The 21,194-nt window shown below is 37.9% G+C and overlaps 1 protein-coding gene across 4 annotated transcripts in view; it reads right to left on the bottom strand.

Moving 5' to 3' along the window:
• DENND4A (DENN domain containing 4A) overlaps nt 1-21,194 on the bottom strand; it is a gene marked incomplete at both ends in the record, with an annotated part of 115,548 nt that overhangs the window by 62,845 nt on the left and 31,509 nt on the right. For all 4 annotated transcript variants that reach the window (XM_080691720.1, XM_080691719.1, XM_080691718.1 and 1 more), the window contains 7 exons: nt 985-1,130; nt 3,184-3,402; nt 7,904-8,004; nt 12,570-12,745; nt 13,007-13,151; nt 15,787-15,845; nt 20,180-20,246. In XM_080691720.1, coding sequence (XP_080547846.1) covers nt 985-1,130; nt 3,184-3,402; nt 7,904-8,004; nt 12,570-12,745; nt 13,007-13,151; nt 15,787-15,845; nt 20,180-20,246 — 913 coding nt within the window. The remainder of the gene's footprint in view (nt 1-984; nt 1,131-3,183; nt 3,403-7,903; nt 8,005-12,569; nt 12,746-13,006; nt 13,152-15,786; nt 15,846-20,179; nt 20,247-21,194) is intronic.

Here is a 21,194-nt window from a genome sequence, read left to right on the forward strand (position 1 = left end):
TAGAATTTATGCTGTAAACTCACCTGTAGAAATATACACATGAAATAATCCCCTGGGCTGGATGTGGTGGTGCATACTTGTAATTTCAGTACTTGGGAGGCTGAGACAGAGGATTGCAGGTTCGCAGCCAGCTTCAGCTACTTAGTGAGGTCCTCTGCAACTTAGTGAGACCCTGTTTCATGTAGCTCAGAGGTTGGATGTCCCTGGCTTTAATTCTCAGTATCACCCCCCCCAAAAAAAAAATTCCACCTCAGACAAAAGAAGAGGTGAAAATTAAGGATGCTTAAATTGAATGTCCACAGGCTTGGAAAAAACGCCCAGTCTATATGTGCATAGATAAAGTTAGGGATTTGATTGTTAAAATAAAACTCATCATTTAGTAAAATCCTACAAGATGTATTTTTGTGTGTGTGAGTGTGGGTAAAGGGGTAATGGGGATTGAATCCAGGAATGTTCTACCTCTGAAATATACCCCTACCCCTATTTTAGTTTGAAACAGGATCTTGCTAAGTTGCTGAGGCTGGCCTAGAACCTGCGATCTTCTTGTCTTAGCCTCTCAAGTATGGAGATTACAAATATGGGTACCACGCTCAGCTTCCTGCAAGATATTATTAAGAGGTACAGTCTATAATTTCTATCAGGCTACTAAAACATTCTTTTTTTTTTTTTGTGGTACTGGGGTTCCTGGAAGACCTTCTACCTCCGGGCTACACTCCCAGACACCTATTTTGTATTTTTATTTGGAAACAGGGTCTCTTAAGCCAGCACACGCGCCTGGCTTCGAACCTGCGCAATCCTCCTGTCTCTGCCTCCCAAGCGCGGGGATTACAAGCGTGCGCCACCACGCCCGGCAATATAACATTCTTAATTATGAAAATTGCACTGATTTACATTTTGTTAAAACCTATAAATAAAAACTATAATTCACAACAATAGCAGTCACACAAAATAAATTAGGGCACTATTAGGCATACTGTTACTTACTTTATCTACACAATCATCAAAAAATGCCAGGCTTGCATCTTTATCACTGACAAAAGAACATTCCTCAATAAAGCGAATGAACATTTGTGTTTTGGTCATCAAGTTGTAGAATTTTTGATGAGATCTGTCCCGGCTTCTTAAGAATGCTGTTCAACACATAATAATGTGATATTATGTATCATTCACATATTCATAGATCTTTTGAGCCAGAAGAAACTTAATCAACCATGTTATTTATTACACCCACCTCCATATTCTCTACTATTTCACAGAAAAAGAAACTAAAACCCCTGAGAGGGAAAATGACCTAACAAATACAACAGAAATAGGAAAAAAACACAAACCCAATCATTGCAAATTCCCATAGAGGATTACCTCCATTGTCCCCTAATCTAATAAATCTGAAAGTATTTTAGAAATTGCTATTTTTCGTTCATATGCCTTCCACGTTCTGTGTACCTACATGTACGTATGCTTTCACTCTGGAGCTCTCTCTCTGTATAAATTATATATGTGTGTGTGTGTGTGTGTGTGTGTGTGTGTGTGTGTGTGTATGCACTGTAGGTTCGAGGCTAGCCTCAGTAACTCAAGGCCCTCAGCAACTTACATATATAACTTTTTTGGCTTTTTAAAAGCAGCAGCAACAATCCTTCTGATTTTCATTTGTTTGACTTCTTGAAAACACAGTCAAAGTCCAATTCCTTATTTCACCTTCTACCTTACTCCTTATGCTCAGATATACTGCGCTTGGGCCTTCTTTGGGTCCCAGGAACTCGAGCTCTTTCCAGCCTCAAGGAGTTTACATAAATTGTTTTCTCTGCCTAAAACACTTTCTCACTTTCCCTTTGCCTGACTAATTTCTACTCATCTTTGAGATCAGAGCTCAACATTACTTCTTCAGAATGGCCTTCTCTGATTTAAAGCTATAAATTATTTACACAGATTATTTTCTTCTTCTTTTTTGTAGTACTAGGGATTGAACCTCAGGGTGTTCTACTTCTCTGAGTTATACCCCCTACCCTATCTTCTTTCAAAGCAGGGTCTATGTTGCTGAGGGTCTTGCTAAATTGCTGAGGCTGGCCTCAAACCTATAATCCTCCTATCTTAGCCTCCCAAGTACTGGTATCATAAGCGTGCACTACTATGCCCCATTACTCATATTATTTTCTAATTGTTTTTCCTCTTGACTATAAGCTCTGAGAGAAGTGATCACGTTTCTCTTCTTTTTGCTGGCCATATATCTCTTTTGGATACTATACCCAATGCTTAGTTTTGGAAGCTCTCAATATATTCTTATTAAATAAATTTCTCTTTCAAATATTAAATACTAGAAGAAAGTTAGTATGTGTCATCACACCATCTGCATTCTGAGGCTTCCAAATTTTTTTCACTTGTGGCACAGACAGAAATTAACATTTGTTTTTTTGTTTGATTTTGTGGTACTGGCGACTGAACCCAGGAGCATTCTACCTCTGAACTACAGTCCAGATCTATTTTACTATTTTATTTTGAAACAAGGTATCACTAAGTTGCTGCGGTTGGCCTAGTGATACCTGAACCTGCAATCTTCCTGCCTCAGTCTCCTGAATAATGGGATTACATGTGTGCACTACCGCACCTAGCTAGACAGTACTATTTGTAAGAGACTGAAAAACAAATGAGACTGTGTGAGCCGGGGGTGACCATGCCGAGGCACCTCTGCATCCCCTACATGGTCTGCCTGCTCTGAGGGCGAAGGCATCACTATCTCAATACACATGATACAGCAGAATAAAGCACTGTGTGCTTAGAAGGCTCTGCAAGTTATTTTTTGGTACTGGAGATTGAACCCATATTTTTTTATTTTGATATAGGGTCTCACTAAGTTTCTTAGGGTCTTGCTTAGTTTTTGGAACTGGCATTGAATCTGTGGTCCTCCTGTCTCGGCTTCTGAAGTACTGGATTACAGGCATTTGCCACAACTACCTGGCTCTGTACTTCTCAGATACATTTCTTCTGTATATCTTGCTAACAGGATTGTATTTAATATGCCAAGAGAGAGAACTAGTCCTCTGGAAATGGATCATTGAACTGGTATTCATATTTCCCTCAAAACAGATACATTATTTTGACAAATGTGAACTATTATTCAGGGAGCAACTAATCATCACAGGGTTAAGTTCAATAATATGAAAGCTGTAAGACTATTTAATCACTTACCTTGCAGGGCAAAAAGAGAGGCTGCATCTGTTGCTGTCTCAGAGGGGGCTTGTGTTATTGGCCGTAAGTATGATCTATAACCTTTCAAAATAGAGGCCATGAAAAACAAAAATGCCTCTTGGATTTCCAAATCTATCATGTGCAACCTCTTTCCGGAATTAAAATCATAGTCATTCATTGCTAAGTCCATTAGTCCATCATCTCTTGGTCTCTGCTGTACTGTGAAGAAATACATGTGGTCTTTTCTCCAGACTGTTAAAACTAATGCTCATAATGTCATCAATGTAAATTTCTTGTTTCAAAAGGAACCATGGTACCTAAATTCTATTTACACAACTTCATAACATATAAGCCGTTTGAAAGCTTGCCAGAACATTTTTAGGCTTTGATGAGCATATTACATCACAGTAAACATAAAATTATTCCTATCACCAGAAAATAGTTCATGTTCTGAAATAACTATATATATGTATATACACACTAATAAAGATCACAATAACCATATCAACTACACACAGGACAATTGCAATTGCCCTCCCATCTTTATATATATTTTTTTTTAATTTAAGTGCCTACAGAATAAACATTCATTTTCCTGGACAGCTCAATGTTAAAGCCAAAAGATATTGAAACTTTACACTAAAGAAATCTGGTTACCCCATTAAGATGTATGACTACAATGCACCAATAAAAATTTTTAAAAAAAATCTGGTAGACACCACCTTAACCAAGTAATCAAAGGGAGTGTCTTCATCAATAATGGGACAAATTGAAAGTGTTACCACCTGATAAAAATGCAACTCGAGGGCCAGGTTTTCGTGGTGCATGGCTGTAATTCCAGTACATGGGGGGCTGAGACAGAAGGATTAACAGGTTCGTGGCCAGGCTCAGCAACTTCCTGAGGCCTTCTGCAACTTAATGAGATCTGTTTCGAAGTTAAAAATAAAATAGGTCTGGGGGTATATCTCTGAAGTAGAATGCTCCTGGATTCTATCCCCAGTACACACCAAAAAAAAAAAAAAAAAAAAAAAAAAAAAGAAAGAAAGAAAGAAAGAAAGAAAAGAAAGAAAAGAACACAGCATTACTTCTGTGTATGACATTCTTGCCAATGACAGATGACCTGTATCTAGACTGATGATGCTCAAACTCACATCATGAACCACTTTACAATGGTAAGTATAATTTTCAAAAGTATCGAGAAAATGAAGGAAAAACTAAAAACTGAGAGACCGTTTAAAAGGAGACTGAAGACACTTGAAACTAAGTACAACACCTGATTTGGAACTGTATCCTTTGCTATAGAGAAAATTAGGAGGCAAACTGGCAAGATCTAAGGATTAGGATGGCAGTGATGCTCATTGTTAATTTCCTGATTTTCATTGCTATGTTGTAATGATGTAAAAGAACGAACCTGTAGGCAGGAAATGCATTCTATTTAGATGTGATAGGGCATCTTCTCACAAAGGGTCAGGAAAAAACATTTGTGACTGGTCTTTTCTTTTTATTTCCAGTTCCAGGGATTGAACCCAGGGGCATTTTACCTCAGGACTATATCCCCAGCCCTATTTTTAGCTCTTTATTTTTTTATTTTTATTTTTTTGTGGTGGTACTGGGGTTCCTGGGAGCCCTTCTACCTCCGGGCTACACTCTCAGACCTATTTTTGCATTTTTATTTGGAAACAGGGTCTCCTAAGCTAGCGCGCGCGGCTTGCTTTGAACCTGCGTGATCCTCCTGTCTCTGCTTCCCAAGCACGGGAATTACAAGCGTGCGCCACCACGCCCGGCTAGCTCTTTATTTTGCAACAGGGTCTCACTAAGTTGTAGAGAGTCTCACTGAGTGGCTGAGGCTAGCCATAAACCCACAATCCTCCTGTCTCAGCCTGCCAAGTACTGGGATTACAAGTGCACACCATCACACCCAACTTTAAAGACCTTTTTAAATATGAAAAAAAAAACTATCTTAGAGGTTTTTGGTAGTTCTTATTCTTTAAGAGAGTAAAAATACTAGGAGGAATGTGACCATTGTGAAGCAGAAGGCCTAGGTTTCAATCATAGCATCATTCTTGTTAACTGTATCATCTGTGACAAGCTACTTGACCTCCATCAACCTCATTGCTCTCATAGCTGTAAATATAAAAGAATATATGTAAATGTGCTCTGAAGCTGTAAAAAATAACATAATCCGTAATTATCAGTATTGTTTAACTGTAGACATTTTCAAGCTTTAGGGTTCTGCCTTTTACTAGACCTAAATGGGAGATTTCATTGATTTTAATATTTAATATTGCTACAATAGCCACTAGACTTCCCAGCTTTTCAAAAGAAGTATTTTAGAAAGCAAAAAGCTAGGTAACAAAATATATAATTTATCTGTTCTATAAAATAAAAAAATTCTGCTATAGTTGATACCATTTTCATATCCCAATACTTTTAAGCCACTGTGTAATTATTAACTTGTTATCAAATTTACTTTGTAAACATTTTTTCCCTATTTTTCTTCCAACTACACTAATAAATATTTAAACTCTTAGAAGTGAAGGCCAGAGCCGGGTGTGGTGGTGCACGCTTGTAATCCCAGTATTTGGGAGGCTGAGACAGGAGGATTGTGGTTCGAGGACAGCCTCAGCTACTTAGTGAGGCCCTTTGCAACGCAGTGAGACCCTGCTTCAAAATAAAGAATAAAAAATAGGGCTGGGGATATAGTTTGGAGGTAGAATGCCCCTGGGTTCCATCCCTCATACCAAAAAAAAAAGTGAAGGCCATTTCCTATGTTTACATTTCAGTAATAAACAAAATCAGAACCATAAATATTGCTATATCACTATTAACTATATTTCACAAAATAAGTATTAAATTATGGGTTTTATATGGGCCATTGTTATAATACCAAGTTTAGATGAAGAAATAAAAGCTTAATTATTCTACAAAGTTCATTTTGGATCATTGTCAAAATACATCATATGGATTTGAGTGTGCAAACATGCTTGGTACCGGGGATTGAAACCAGGGGCACCCTGTCAACAAGCTATACTCTCATTCCTTTAAATTTATTTTGAGACAGGGTCTTACTAAATTGCTGAAGCTGACTTTAAACTCCTCTTACGTCAGCCTCCAGCATTGTTAGGATTACAGGTTTGTGTCACCCTGCCCAGCTAAGCTATAAATCGTGTGTGTGTGCGCGTGCGTGCGCACGTGAGTGCACACATGTGTTCCTGCGGGTTAAATTCAGGAGAATTCTAATTTCTAGCTACATCCCCAGCCAGATCTTAGTTTTTACTTAGAAATGGGGTCTTGCTAAGTTGCTGAGAGCCTCACTAACTTGCTGAGGCGGGCTTCAAATCTTTGACCCTCTTGTCTCAGCCTTCCAAGTACTGAGATTATAGGTATCACCACCATGCCTAGCCTAAGCTATATCCTTATACATGCTTTTACCCTCATGAAATATTTCATATCAGAATCAACTTGAATTTCAATTGATATCCTCATGCTTTTGGAAAACTTGTATCTTCAAACTATTTGAAGTAAGCATAGCCTTAAGAGCTATTGAAGATGACAAGCATGACATAGCTCTTATCCCACTGAAATCATCTGCATTTTGTAATGTAGTTTGAACCATTTATCTTAGATTTCCAAAATAACTCTCTATTTCTATGTATAAAAAAATACAAGTGGAGCCAGGTATGGTGGTGCACACTTGTAATCCCAGCATTAGGAAAGCTGAGACTGGAGGATTGCAGTTTGCGGACAGCCTCAACTATTTAGTGAGGCCCTCTGCAACTTAGTGAGACCCTGTTTCAAAATAAAGAATATAAAAAATAGGGCAGGAGGTGTAACTTGGAGGTCGAAAACCCCTGGGTTCTATCCCCAAGGCCCGCAAACAACAACAACAACAAAACAACAAAAAACAAGTGAAAACCCTATTTTTCGTATTATTTCAGTAATGGTAAAATTAAAGAAAACAATCACCTTAATATACCCTTTTGAATTTTATTATTCTAAGATGGTTCTATGAAAATCTGGTAGATGTAAAATATGTATTTTACACATGTTCCATTCAGCTACGAACAGATTTTGCTTTAATGCTCATTTGCTATAAAAAGACTGCAAAAACACATTTATTTATTTATTTATTTATTTATTTATTTATTTATTTATTTATTTATTTATTTATTTTTTTGTGGTACTGAGGATTGAACCCAGAGGCATTCTACTTCAAAGCTACACCCCACCCCTATTTTATTTTATTTTATTTTATTTTATTTTATTTTATTTTATTTTGGCAGTACTAGGGTTGGAACCCGGGGGCATTCTACCTCCGAGCTATGCTGCAGCCCTACTTTTTTATTCTTTATTTTGAAACGGTCTCACTGAGTTGCAAAGGGCCTAAGTAACTGAGGATGTCCACGAACTCGGATCCTCCTGTCTCAGCCTCCCAAGTACTGGGATTACAAGAGTGTGTCACCACGCCTGGCTCTATTTTTTATTCATTTGAAACAGGGTTTCACTAAGTTGCAGAGGGCCTCACTAAATAGCTGAGGCTGGCCACAAACCTGCAATCCTCCTGTCTCAGCCTCCTACATACTGGGATTATAAGAATGTAACACCAGGCCCTGCTAAACACTTTCCTTTGGATAAAATAAATATTATCCTTTTGTAAGTAAGGCAAAATAACCATCTTTTTCAGATTAAATTACATTATTTAACTATGTTATCCACTTACATTTTGCCAATTGCTGATGCAAATTATTCAGTGTATTCATCAGATTTTTACATGGCTTCTTTGGAAGAATCTTCCAAGCTACATTCTTCTTGTCACCAGTTCTGAGATTAAATAACAACAGTAATATATTTGTTACATGAACTTTGGGAGGGGGAGTATATGCCTATTTTATAAAAAAGGGAAAATAGAAAACACATTGAACAATAATTAAAACACATAAAGAATATTCTAGTTAGCAAGAAAATCCTACAGAAATAAATTGAATTTTATTTATTTATTTATTTATTTATTTATTTATTTATTTATTTATTTTGATGGTACTGGGGTTTCTGGAAACCCTTCTACCTCCAGGCTACACTCCCAGACCTATTTTATACTTTTTTGGAAACAGGGTTTCTTAAGCCAGCACGGCTGGCTTCAAACCTGTGGGATCCTCCTGTCTCCACCTCCCAAGCGCGGGGATTACAAGCGTGCACCACCATGCCCGGCTAAATTGAATTTTTTAATATCTCAAAATAAATTTATAGCCAAGTGTGGTGGCACACACTTTTAATCCCAGCACTTGGGAGGCTGAGACAGGAGGATCTGGGTTTGCAGACAGCCTAAGTTACTTAGTGAGGCCCTTTGCAACTCAGTGAGACCCTGTTTCAAAATAAAGAATAAAAAATAGGGCTCAGGCATAGCTCAGAGGTAGAATGCCCCTGGATTCCAACCCCAGTACTGCCAAAATAAAAAAAAAAAAAAATAGGGCTGGGGTGTAGCTCAGAAGTAGAATGCCCCTAAGTTCTATCCCCAGCACTACATACACACACACAAGAAAACTTTCAATAAACTTATTATGATCCACAGAGCTTTTCAAAATACTCGAGTATACTTAAATATTAAGTTTCTTAAAAGCATAAGTAAATACTGTTTTGTTTCTTTTAGAAAGTAAATATACTAAATTACTTCAATAAAAGACAATAGTAAAAATACGTTTAGAACTTCAAAGTGCTGTCTGGTAATCTCCTTTATTACAGCTACTACAACACAGTTAACTCTGAACAATATATGGGTTAGGAGAAAAACTATTAGGCACCATAAACCTTTTGGGCTTAACTACAGCTTTTTTGAATCACTTCCTTATTTACTGGATGCTTCTTTACTTTTCTCCTCCTTCCCTGTGGTACTAGGGATTGAATAAAAGAACTCAAACATGCTAGGTAATGCTCCATCATTGAGCTATATCTCCAGATTTTTTTCAAAAGCTATGAATACTTATTTTAGAAAACTTGAAAAATGTAGAGAAAAGAAAAAGTAAATCACTCAAGTTCTAACCAATGGAAAATAATTTAGTACAAGTGGGTAGTGATGAAGCTTGTTGAGTTTTCTAGAGTATTTTTTTTTTTTTTTGGTGGTACTGGGGGTGGAACCCAGAGGCTTTCTACCTCCGGGCTATACTCCCAGACCTATTTTATATTTTATTTGGAAACAGGGTCTCACTAAGTTGCTGAGAGCCTCACCAAGTAGCTGAGGGTGGCTTCGAACCTGTGCGATCTTCCTGTCTCAGCCTCCCAAGCGTGGAGATTACAAGCGTGTGCCACCATGCCCGGCTTTAGAGTATTTTTTTTTTTCTTTTGTGGCTCTAGGGATGGAACTCAGGGACATTCGACCTCCGAGCTACAGCTCCTTCCCTATTTTTATTCTTTATTTTGAAACCGGGTCTCACTGAGTTGCAGAGGGCCTCGCTAAGTACCTGAGGCTGTCTGCGAACCATGATCCTCTGGCCTCAGCCTCCTGAAAGCTGGGATTACAAGCGTGCGCCACCATGCCCAGCTCTAGAGTATTTTTTTTAATGTTTCCTGAACTTTGCATAAAACAAAGGATGGATTATTTTGAAAACTAAGCAAAGAAAAAAAGAGGAATGGAAAATCTTAAGCTGACAAAAAATAACTATGCTGGAATTGACCCTATCTTTCTACAAATGAAAATAGGAATATACAGGTAGGTGTGGTGGTGCACACTTGTGTAATTCCAGCATTTGGGAGGCTGAGACTGGAGGATCGTGGTTCAAGGACAACCTCAGCTACTTAGTGAGGCCCTCTGCAACGCAGTGAGACCATGTTTCAAAATAAAGAATAAAAAATAGAGCAGGTGGTGTAGCTCAGAGGTAAAATGCCCCTGGGTTCCATCCCCAGTATTACATAAATAAATAAATAAATAAATAATATAACTTATTAGCAAAATAATCACAGTATATACTCATTTACAACCCTTAGTTTCAATTTTATAAAATACTACATCATGTAACATTTAACAACTGACAAAGAAAAGAGCTATTACTTTAACACTTAAATATTCCCAGTAAAGAATGAAGTATGGCTAGTAAAGGATTCTATCATTACATAATAAAATGGTATTTATTTATTATTTAGTTAGTGGTGCTGAAGAATGAACCCAGGGGTATTCTATATCCAAGCTATACCCCAATCCTATTTTATTTTTTTATTTGGAAACAGGGTCTTGCTAACTTGCTGGCTGACAACTTCACTAAGTTGCTGAGGCTGGCTATAAACCTGCAATCCTCGTCTCAGCCTCCCAAGTACTGGGATTACAGGTGTGTGCCACTATGTCCAGCATAAAATAGCTTTTTATACATAAAATGCATTCCATATTTTCTTGGTTAGCCTATTAATAAAAGCTTTCTTATAGCATATGTGCTTCATAATAAAATATTAATTATTTCTAAAATTTTTTTTAATTTTTTATTGGTGCATTATATTCATATATCATATTGGGATAAAAATAAAATTTTCTAATAGTTTAGGCACTTGAGGTCTTGACATATGACAAAGACTAAGAATTAACATAAAATTTTGGAATTACATCAAAAGGCTTTAAGATAAAACTCTCTGCCAGGCGTGGTGGCTCATGTTTGTAATCCCCGTGCTTGGGAGGCTGAGACAAGAGGATCACGCAGGTTTGAAGCCAGCCTCAGCTGGCTTAAGAGACCCTGTTTCCAAATAAAATATAAAATAGGTCTGGGAGTGTAGCCCGGAGGTAGAAGGCCCCTGGGTTCCATCTCCAGTACCACCAAAAAAAAATCTCTTATTAAAAAAATGGAAGGAGAGCTGGGCGTGGTGGTGCACGCTTGTAATCCCAGCATTTGGGAGGCTGAGACTAGAGGATTGTGGTTCACGGACAGCCTCAGCTACTTAGCGAGGCCTTCCGCAACTCAGTGAGACCTGGTTTCAAAATAAAGAATAAAAAATAGGGCAGGGGGTGTAGCTCAGAGGTCAAATGCCTCTGGGTTCCATTCCCAGACCCACAAAAAAAAAAAAAAAAAAAAAAGAAAAAAAAAAGGAAGTATAGCTCAGTGGTAGAGTACATATTATGCATGAAGCCCTGGGTTCAATCCCAAACACCAAAATAAATAAATAAATAAATAAATAAATAAATAAATAAATAAATAAATAAATAAATCTAAATCAAATCTCATTTAACAAATGTATTCTTGCTTTTGGGATTTACTGATGGAATAAATTATGGTTATTTTGTGCATGTCTTAAGAATACAGTGTTGTTGCATCAATTTCCTCCACCTCCCATAACACGTTCAGTACAATTAAACTCAAAATATGGAACACAAAGAAAAAAAATCTATAAAAATATGGTCCATAACATAATACTTCAATATTATTCCAATAAATAGAGAGGAAAGCTTACAAAATTCTTATACTATACCTAGAGTTTAAAAGTGACAAAATTATGTATAATTTAAGAATTCTAAACACTAAATAACTTTATTTTGATATATCAGTACCCTGATATTTATTACATAGGACTAGAAATGAAACTGAAATATAAATCAAGGAATAGTGTCTCAATTCAGTTTGTGATTTTACTCAAATTCATAAAACTTTTTCTATTTCTAACCTCAATTTCTCTCTTTCTTTCTTTCTTTCTTTCTTTCTTTCTTTCTTTCTTTCTTTCTTTCCTTTTCTTTCTTTCTTTCTTGCGGTAGAGGGGTACTGGGGATGGAACACAGAGGCATTGTACCTCCGAGCTACACCCCCAGCCCTAGTTTTTAGTCTTTTTATTTTTGAAACAGGGTTTCACTGAATTGCAAAGGGTCTTGCTAAGTAGCTGAGGCTGTCCATGAACCACAATCCTCCAGTCTCAGCCTCCCAAATGCTGAGATTACAAACTTGCATCACCATGCTGGCCCTCAATTTATTTTGTGCTAAATTTTTAAAGAAAAATAAGACTATAATGTTCCCTAAATATTTAAACCTTCAGTATTAAAGGTATATTTTATTTCTAATAAAATATTTTATAATACCTAATCCAAGCCAGGTGTGGTGGTATACTCTTGCAATCTCAGTACTTTGGAGGCTAAGACAGGAGGATTGCAGGTTTGAGGACAGCCTCAGCAAGTAATGAGACTCTCATCAATCTAATAAGACCCTGTTTCAAAATAAAAATAAAATAAGATTGGGGGTATAGCTGAGAGGTAGAATGCCTTTGGGTTCAATCCCTAGTAACACACACACACACACACACACACACACACACACACACACACACCCCTTAAAAGAATACTGCTTAGCAATCATAAAATACACAATTACATACATATAGTATGAAGTTGTAAATTATTAGGTATAGAATAACTAAAATGTACTTACTGAGAAATGGTGTTGGTATCTAGGTCGACACAACTGACGTCTGGTGGAGGATCATAGAGATCAAAGTATCTTGAATCAATCCCTACTATAAATGGACATGGTGCACTCAAGACATCTGCTAAAGCCAGTGGGCAGAGAGGAACATACGGGCATGGCCAGTGGAAAGGGAAAATCATCTTGAATAAACAAAGGGTGGAAAAATATTTAGCTTTTTGATGCTGAAGCATACTTTATAAGCATACACAAAAATTTGTCTTTTAAATATTATTACCTAAAGTCTAATACTTGATAACTAGTTAAATAATTATAACTAAGTTAAAAATTAGAAAATTAAAACTGATTAGACACAGAAATTCACTACTCTCTGAAATTTAGTTAAGCATTAAAATAAATTAAATTTAAACTACACTGACTGTCAACAAGAAACTGATACTCACAGACACTAATGCTTCTGTCACACTCGTAAGCACAGAAGGCCGTAAGGAATGGATGAGAATCTTATGTTCTGTTACTGCAAACACGAGTAGTGTCACAGCATTTTCAGGTCCTAAATTCTGAAGTAGTGTTGAAAACTTGCCACCACTGTCAATCCAAACAAAAATATATAATTAAAAAATGATCCAAGCCAGCACAATGGCGCATGTTTGTAATCCCAGTGCTTGGGAGGCTGAGACAGGAGGATCGCACAGGTTCGAAGCCAGCCTCAGTTACTTAGTGAGGCTCTCGGCAACTTAGTGAGACCCTATTTCCAAATAAAATATAAAATAGGTCTGGGAGTATAGCTCAGAGGTAGAAAGCCCCTGTGTTCCATTCCCAGTACTACAAAAAAAAAAAAAAATACAAACACCTTATTATCTGAAGTAACAGGGACAGTTCATGATTAGGGTGTAATCTGTATTATAACTTTAAATGTAACAGATGTGCTTATAAAGAAAAAAATACAGCATCACACACTAAATACAACAAGGTCTGAAAACCATTCTTCTGCATTGTATTCATACAGAAAATGAAAACTTTTCTTCGTTTTAGGTGAAAATATCTACCAGGTGGATAATGTGCAAATAATTAAAATAATAAAAGATCCTTTGGTCAAAAGCAAATCCTTTAATGGAAGTTTTCTGAACATGGCACATTACTCACTGTAATCATCAGAAAAACTGACTTATAGGCCTACTTCTCTCTTCTTCTTCTTCTTCTTCTTCTTCTTCTTCTTCTTCTTCTTCTTCTTCCTTCTTCCTTCTTCCTCTTTATTTATTTATTTTTTTTTAGGTACTGGGGATGGAACCCAAGTGCATTCAACCTCCAAACTACACCCTCAGCCTTATTTTTTATTCTTTATTTTGAAACAGGGTCTAAGTACAGAGGTCCTAACTAAGTAGCTGAGGCTTGTCCAGAACCTGCGAGCCTCCCAAGTACTGGATTACAAGCTTGCACCAACACACCCTCCTTTTCTTAAGGTAAACACCAATATTAAAATTTGGATTTATAAACAGACAATCTTTACTATTATAATGATAATAGCAATAGGAAGTCAAAAGCTACAAAGTGATGATATACATACAAAGCAAATTAATAATCAAAACAATACACTGGTAGCAAAACACTGAACTGTGGTAGCAAAACACTGAACTGACAAAAAAAAAGAACTTAGTAAGCAAAACAGTATTTTGCCTATATAATGTTAAATAACTGGTTTCACTGGATTAATTTATGATAAAGCAAAAATAATAATAAAATTTTCTTGTAAAATGAAAACACATATCCATAAAAAACTTATGTATCAGCCAGGCGTGGTGGTTCATGCTTGTAATCCCAGTACTTGGGAGGCTGAGAAAGGAGGATCATGGCTTTGCAGTCAGCCTCAGCTACTTAATGAGACCCTCTGAAACTTAGAGACTCTGTTTCAAAATAAAAGAATACAATAGGTCTGGAGGTGTAGCTCAGAAATAGAATGCCCCTGAGTTCCATCTCCCTTACCACATAAACAACAACAAAAACCTTGTGTATCTCTATAGAAGCATTATTCACTCAACTGATGAAGATAAATAAAATATGATGTATTCACACAATGGAATATTCATTGGCAATAAATATAAATATTATATGCTACATCATGGATGAATCCTGGAAATATGCAAAGTGAAAGAAGCTAGAAATAGGAAGGTCACATATAGTATAATTGCATTTATGTGGAATGTTCAAAGTAGGCAAATCTATTGTGAAAAGAAAACAGGTTATTGATTTATTGATTGCCTAGGACTGGGTAGGGTTGTATGAGTGTGAGGAAGGGAGGAATGAAGGAGCTTAATTGCTAAGGAGTATTGGGTTTCTCACTGGGTTGATCAAAGTACTCCAAAATTTATCACAGTAATAACTGTAGAATTCTGTCACTATCGCTGCTGAATTATATAACTTTAATTGGGTGAATTGTATGGTATATAAAGTATCTCAGCAAATCTGCTATCTAAATGAAATCCTTTGGGTAATTTAGAATCACTTATAATTAATGTTTCTAGTTTCTTTTCAACTCAAAGGTTAAGAAAACACTGGTCACTCTGGGCTGAGAGCCAGTGATGAAATCATCTGTAATTCTTACAAAATTAATGTCAAAGATAGCAGCTGGTCTCCCTTAGGTATGAACTATATAATAGCTTAATTACATTCTATTTCTAACAGAAAAATTATACAGCTAATTAAACTTCAAGGAAAGAAACTGTAGAGAAAGTATACTTCAGAATTTCTCTGAACTTTTAAAATGATGAAATACATTGCTCTATTCTACCACTGAATAGTTATTATTTTTTATTTTTATTTATAGTTATTATTTTTTATTTTGGGTTAAATTTAAAGTTGAAAATGAATATTCCTTAGAGGATAAAGATTTGTCAAATATATAACAAAAACAATATATATCTCTACACATATACATATATATGCCCATTGATGTAGCAGTAAGTACACAATGATAATAAGAATACACAAAGTGCCAGATACTACTGTAAAAGTTCTTTTTTATTCAACAACTTTTATTAAAAGGCATAGCCCAAATTATTAAATAAAAGGAATTTAATAAATGGAACTTAGCTTAGAAGCAGTTAAATGGGAAGTATTTCTATTAACATTTAGAATTCTGACTAGGAAATATAGAACATATTTTAATGTTACTTGAGCTCACACTAGTTGTGGAGAAACATATACAGAATGAAGTTTTACTTGCCTTAGTGGGAGAGGTGAAGAAACAGGCTGACTGAGAATCAGATTATCATGTGGTGATAACTGGAAGAAGATTTAAAATAGAAAATTTAAAAACACTTTCTGATTAAAAACAACATCAACATATAATGTTCACAAACTTTACCAGCAAAAGAATAATTAATTATAACACCATTTACCAAGATTCTGAAAAATGTGATCTTGACCTCTGACCCCTTCCAACAAATACTCTGCATCCTATCTCTTCTGTCCTCAACTTTTCCTGATGCCATTATAACAAATTTATAAGACTAAATAATTCATTTAATACCAAAAAATTGGGGTTAGCAAAATTATGGCCTACAGCACAATTTTATAAGCTGCCTGTTTTTGTAAACAATTCTTGTGGAATATAGCCATACTCATTCTTTACATATTATAGAACTGATTTCTTGCTGTAATAGCAGAGCTGAGCAGTTGCAACAGATTGGATGGCCTACAAAGATGAGAAATATTCAGTATAAGGTGCATAACAGAAAGAAGTTTGCCAGGTTCTGCTATAAGACAAACCTTCTGTGTGTGTTCAAACAAAGTATGCTATATGAATTTTGGCACTAAACACCAAGAGGGAAACAGGAATAACATGTGAATATACAGACTGATTATAAAGGCCTCAAAATGGTGTTTTTATAGATATTTGTGTCCATAAAATAATGCAATTAATCTTATCTATATTTTCAAATTTATGCAGATCTCCACAAATTTGTAAATAACCATTTGCAAAATGAATGCTAATATTCACTGACACTAAGAGCTTAATGTTTACCATGTTAAGAGCCATGGTAAACACAGTAAAAGATGCATAGTCCTAAAACATGAAAATATTCTTTCTTTTTTTGTGTGTGAAATCAGGGGCATTCTACCTCTGACCTATAACCCCAGCCCTATTTTTTATTCTTTATTTTGAAACAGGGTCTCACTGAGTTTCAAAGGGCCTCACTGAGTAGCTGAGGCTGTCTGAGAACCATGTTCCTCCTGTCTCAGCCTCCCAAATCCTGAGATTACAAGCGTGTGCTTGAAAATATTTTCTTATATAAGTCACTTAATAAATTATTAAATAAGCAGAGAATTTACATCATCAAGAATACAAATACAAACAAAAAAGAAACAACCCAAAGAGAGATGACACTTTCAGCTGAGAAAGAGATGGGGAAAATAATTTATATTCACTATTTTATTTTTGTGTGTGTGTGGTCTTGGAGATGGAACCCAGGGGCCTCTATCTCCAGGCTATGCCCCTGACCTATTTTATATTTTAATTTGAAACAGGGTCTCACTAAGTTGCTGAGAGCCTCACTAAGTAGCTGCGGCTGGTTTCAAACCTGTAAGATCCTCCAGTCGCAGCCTTCCAAGTGCCAGAATTACAAGAGTGCGCTACCATGCCTGGCTATATTCATTTTAAATTCCTCGATTACAGCCCAGGTCACAAGGCCCTGGGACCTGGGCGGGGGTCGCGCGGGGCACGCCAGACGCCTGGAAGAACCGGGACACGGGCCGCAGTGCTACCGAGTGCCTGATCCCACAACCTCCTCAAACCACACATATTGTCTTCTCTTATTTAAAAAAAAAAAAGGCCGGGCGTGGTGGTGCACACTTGTAATCCCCGCGCTTGGCAGGTGGAGATAGGAGGATCGCGCTGGTTCGAAGCCAGCCATGCTGGCTTAAGAGACTCTTTTCAAATAAAAATGTATAAAATAGGTCTGGGAGTGTAGCCCGGGGGTAGAAGGGTTTCCAGGAACCCCAGTACCACCAAAAAATAAAAAGAAAAAAAGGAAAAGAAAAAGAAAAAAAAAAAAGTATCAGAGAGGGGTCAAGATGGCTGTGGCAGCTGCCAGGACACTGGAGATGCAGAGGAAACTTATCCAACTTAACTGGAACTTTTGGGAAAATTCCCCATGAAGGAGGACTGCTTCTTCTCTACATCCTTAAGAATCCTGGACATCACCTGTAAGGAGAGAGTTTAGCGGAGACCTAGGAGGAAGGTGGTGTTGGAAGCAGTCGCTGTGATGGCGGTGGACACTTGTATTCGGGAGAGGCAGAAATCTGATCCTACCAACCTTATCTTCTGGAGAAATTACCCCAAAAGTCGAATGCTACCGTCGCGCATGCTTAGGAACACTGGACAACGTGTAGAATGGAAAAAGAGCTTAGGAAAGATTTGAAATGGTGGAGGCAGTGGCAATGGCAGCGGCCAGTACTCAGGGGAGGCAGAGATCTGATGCATTACACCTGGAACTTTTGAAGAATTAACCCCAGAGGCAGAATGCTACCACCACGCACCCTCGGAAATGTGGGACAACCTGCTGGGTGAAGAGGGTGCTTGGATAGGAGCTTGCCGAGGGGTGAGGCTGGTGACAGGGTCAGCAAAGCCGGGATTGGAGCCTGCTGTGAGGTATGACCGGTGCTGGGGCCTCCGAGGCCAGGACAGGAGCCTACCGAGGGGTTAGGCCGGTGCTGGAGCCAGCAAGGCCGGGATCGGAGCCTGCCCTGAGGCAAAGCCGCTACTGAGGCCTCCGAGGCCAGGATTGGAGCCTGCTGTGAGGCAAAGCCGGTTTTGGGGCCTCCGAGGCTGGGATGGGAGCTTGCTGAGGGGTTAGGCTGGTGTCGGGGTCAGTAAGGTCGGGATTGAAGCCTGCCGATGGGTTAAGCTAGTGCCGGGGCCAGTGAGGCTAGGATTGGAGCCTGCCGTGAGGCAAGGCTGGTGCTGGGGCCGAGGCCTGGATTGGAGCCTGTGAGGGCTAAGGCCGGTACCGGGACCAGCGAGGTTGGGATTGGAGCCTGCCGTGAGGTAAGGCCGGTGCTGGGGCCTCTGAGGCCAGGATAGGAGCCTGCTGAGGGGTTAGGCCAGTGCCAGGGTCAGCGAGGTTGGGATCGGAGCCTGCCTTGAGGCAAGGCCGGTGCTGGAGCCTCCAAAACCAGGATCGGAGCCAGCCAAGGGGTTAGGCCCGTGCGGGGGCCAGTGAGGCCAGAATCGGGGCCTCCCATGAGGCCTGGCCTTGCCGGTGCTGGAGCCAGTGAGGTCGGGATCAGAGTCCTCCAGGTGGCCAGGACACTACTGGGGCCGTCAAGAGTGGGATCGGAACTTGCAATGCAGCATGCACAGAGAAATATCACAGAAAATAAAAACCAGATGCTTCCTCTAATTAGCAAAAACTAGGAGGAAAGGGTAACAGGAGGAGGTCGAGTTATAGAAAGGGCCCTATAGCGAAGCAATTAAGGTGACCAATCAGAGGGGATGGGATGGGGCAGGATGGAACCTCTTTAAGACTCAGGAGGTATGTAAACAAATGTATCAAAGATAATCACCAATCAAGCATGGGATCGAGGGAGGGGGAGGGAATAAGATGGGGATTGGATGAGGGCTAACTGGATGATGTGTGCATGTATATCCTCTTAAGGCTTCTATTCCAATGTGATGTATGATTACAATGCACCAATAAAAATATTAAAATAAATAAATAAATTCCTCCATTACAGCCAGGTGTGGTGACACATACTTGTAATCTCAGTACTTGAGAGATTGAGACAGAAGGATCGTGGTTTGTGGCCAGCCTCAGCTACTTAGTGAGGCTCTCTGCAACTTAGTGAGACGCTATTTCAAAATAAAGAATACAAAATAAGGCTGAGCTGGGCGTAGTGGTGCACGTTTGCAATCCCAGCATTCAGGAGGTTGAGACTGGAGGATTGTGATTTGTGGACAGCCTCAACTACTTAATGAGGCTCTCTGCAACTTAGTGAGACTCTTTTTCAAATTAAAGAATAATAAATAGGGCAGGGGGTGTAGCTCGGAGGTTTTATGCCCCTGGGTTCTATCCTCAGACCAGCAAAAAAAAATAAAAGAATAAAAAAATAAATAGGGCTGAGAGTGTAGCTCGAATGTAAAATGCTCCTGGGTTCCATCGCCAGTATCACACACAAAATTAATTAGTTAATTAATTAATTTCCCCATTATATCCAAGACATTGGCATTCTTTCCTTCCTGCAATATATATAAGCATACAACTTTACCCATTTTTATTACCCAATTTTATTACCCATTGTAATAAAATTTAACTTACTAAAGGATTACCAAAGGCACAAACTTTCAGTACCTAGAGCAAATTTAGGGGACAAAAGTCCCTTTTAGTTTGTTTAAGATGTCTACTTCTGTGTACTTAACGTTTTAAATATTTCACTAAGAGAAAAAAACATTAGATGTCTGGGAGGGAGTTAATACAACATTAAGGAAGGACCCAACTCCAACATGATATAGCACCTGGTTGTCTTTAGATCTCATTGAATTTTTCCCCATTAAAATTGTTATTTTTCTTTGATAGTCACTAATAATTCATATGACACTTATATTAAGAAAACCTTACCTGAACTAAAATCCGTGGTCTCTGAGGAGATGGAAAAGGAACTTTATGCATAAAATGAGAAATATGCCTTAAAAACAAAAGAACAAAGACTCAATTGATTCCAAAGTGAATAATATATGCTAAAGGTTAACATGTCATCACAAGTCCAAATTGAGTCCAAAGCCCTGTGTCCCTATAATTCCAAAATCCCTAATACTATGAAAAGAAATGAGCAGCCACCAAAAATAATTGTTACCATTAAAGTTGCTTCTGCCTAAATCTAATAATTTTTACATTAATAGATGCTCATATTTAATGTTTGTATTATCAATAGCTCAAAAGCAATTAACTTTTACCTCTATGTAATTAATATCTAACATATCAATGAAGTGAATATTAGCAAATAAGTTATTTTTACATTTGGAGTATATTTTTAGTCAACTGCTCATATTTTGGAAGTGACATAATCATTAAAAGTGCTCCAGAAAAATGGGAGTTAAAATGCCTCTATAAATAAGAATAAAAGACTTGATATTAACAGGTTTAAATACTATTACTAATTTGTGTGTGTGTGTGTGTGTGTGTGTGTGTGTGTGTGTGTGTGTGTTACTAAGGATTAAACCCAGGGGCATTCTACCTCTGAGCTACACCCACAGCCTAGTTTTATTTTATTCTTTATTTTGAAACAGGGTTTCACTAAGTTGTGGAGGGCCTGGCTGCAAACCTGCAATCCTCCAGTCTCAGCCTCCAAAGTACTGGGATTAAAAGCTTGTGTGCAACCATGTCCAGCCCCTTTTTTATTTTTTATTTTGAAACAAGGTCTCACAAAGTTGCTGAGGGCCTTGCCAAGTTGCCAGCAATCTTCCTGTCCTCTCCAAAGTACTGGGATTATGGGCATGTGCCCCCATGCTCAGCTTTGTAAGTTTTTCCCAGAATAAAATGGATAAAAAGCTAAATTGTTTTTGAACTTAGAGAAGAGAAAAATGATAACCCTAAAAAAATGTTTTTAGAAATAAGCTGTGAGCCGGGTGTGGTG

This window comes from Muscardinus avellanarius (genome assembly GCF_963383645.1).
Source record: "Muscardinus avellanarius genome assembly, chromosome: 3".
Taxonomy (NCBI): Eukaryota; Metazoa; Chordata; class Mammalia; order Rodentia; family Gliridae; genus Muscardinus; species Muscardinus avellanarius.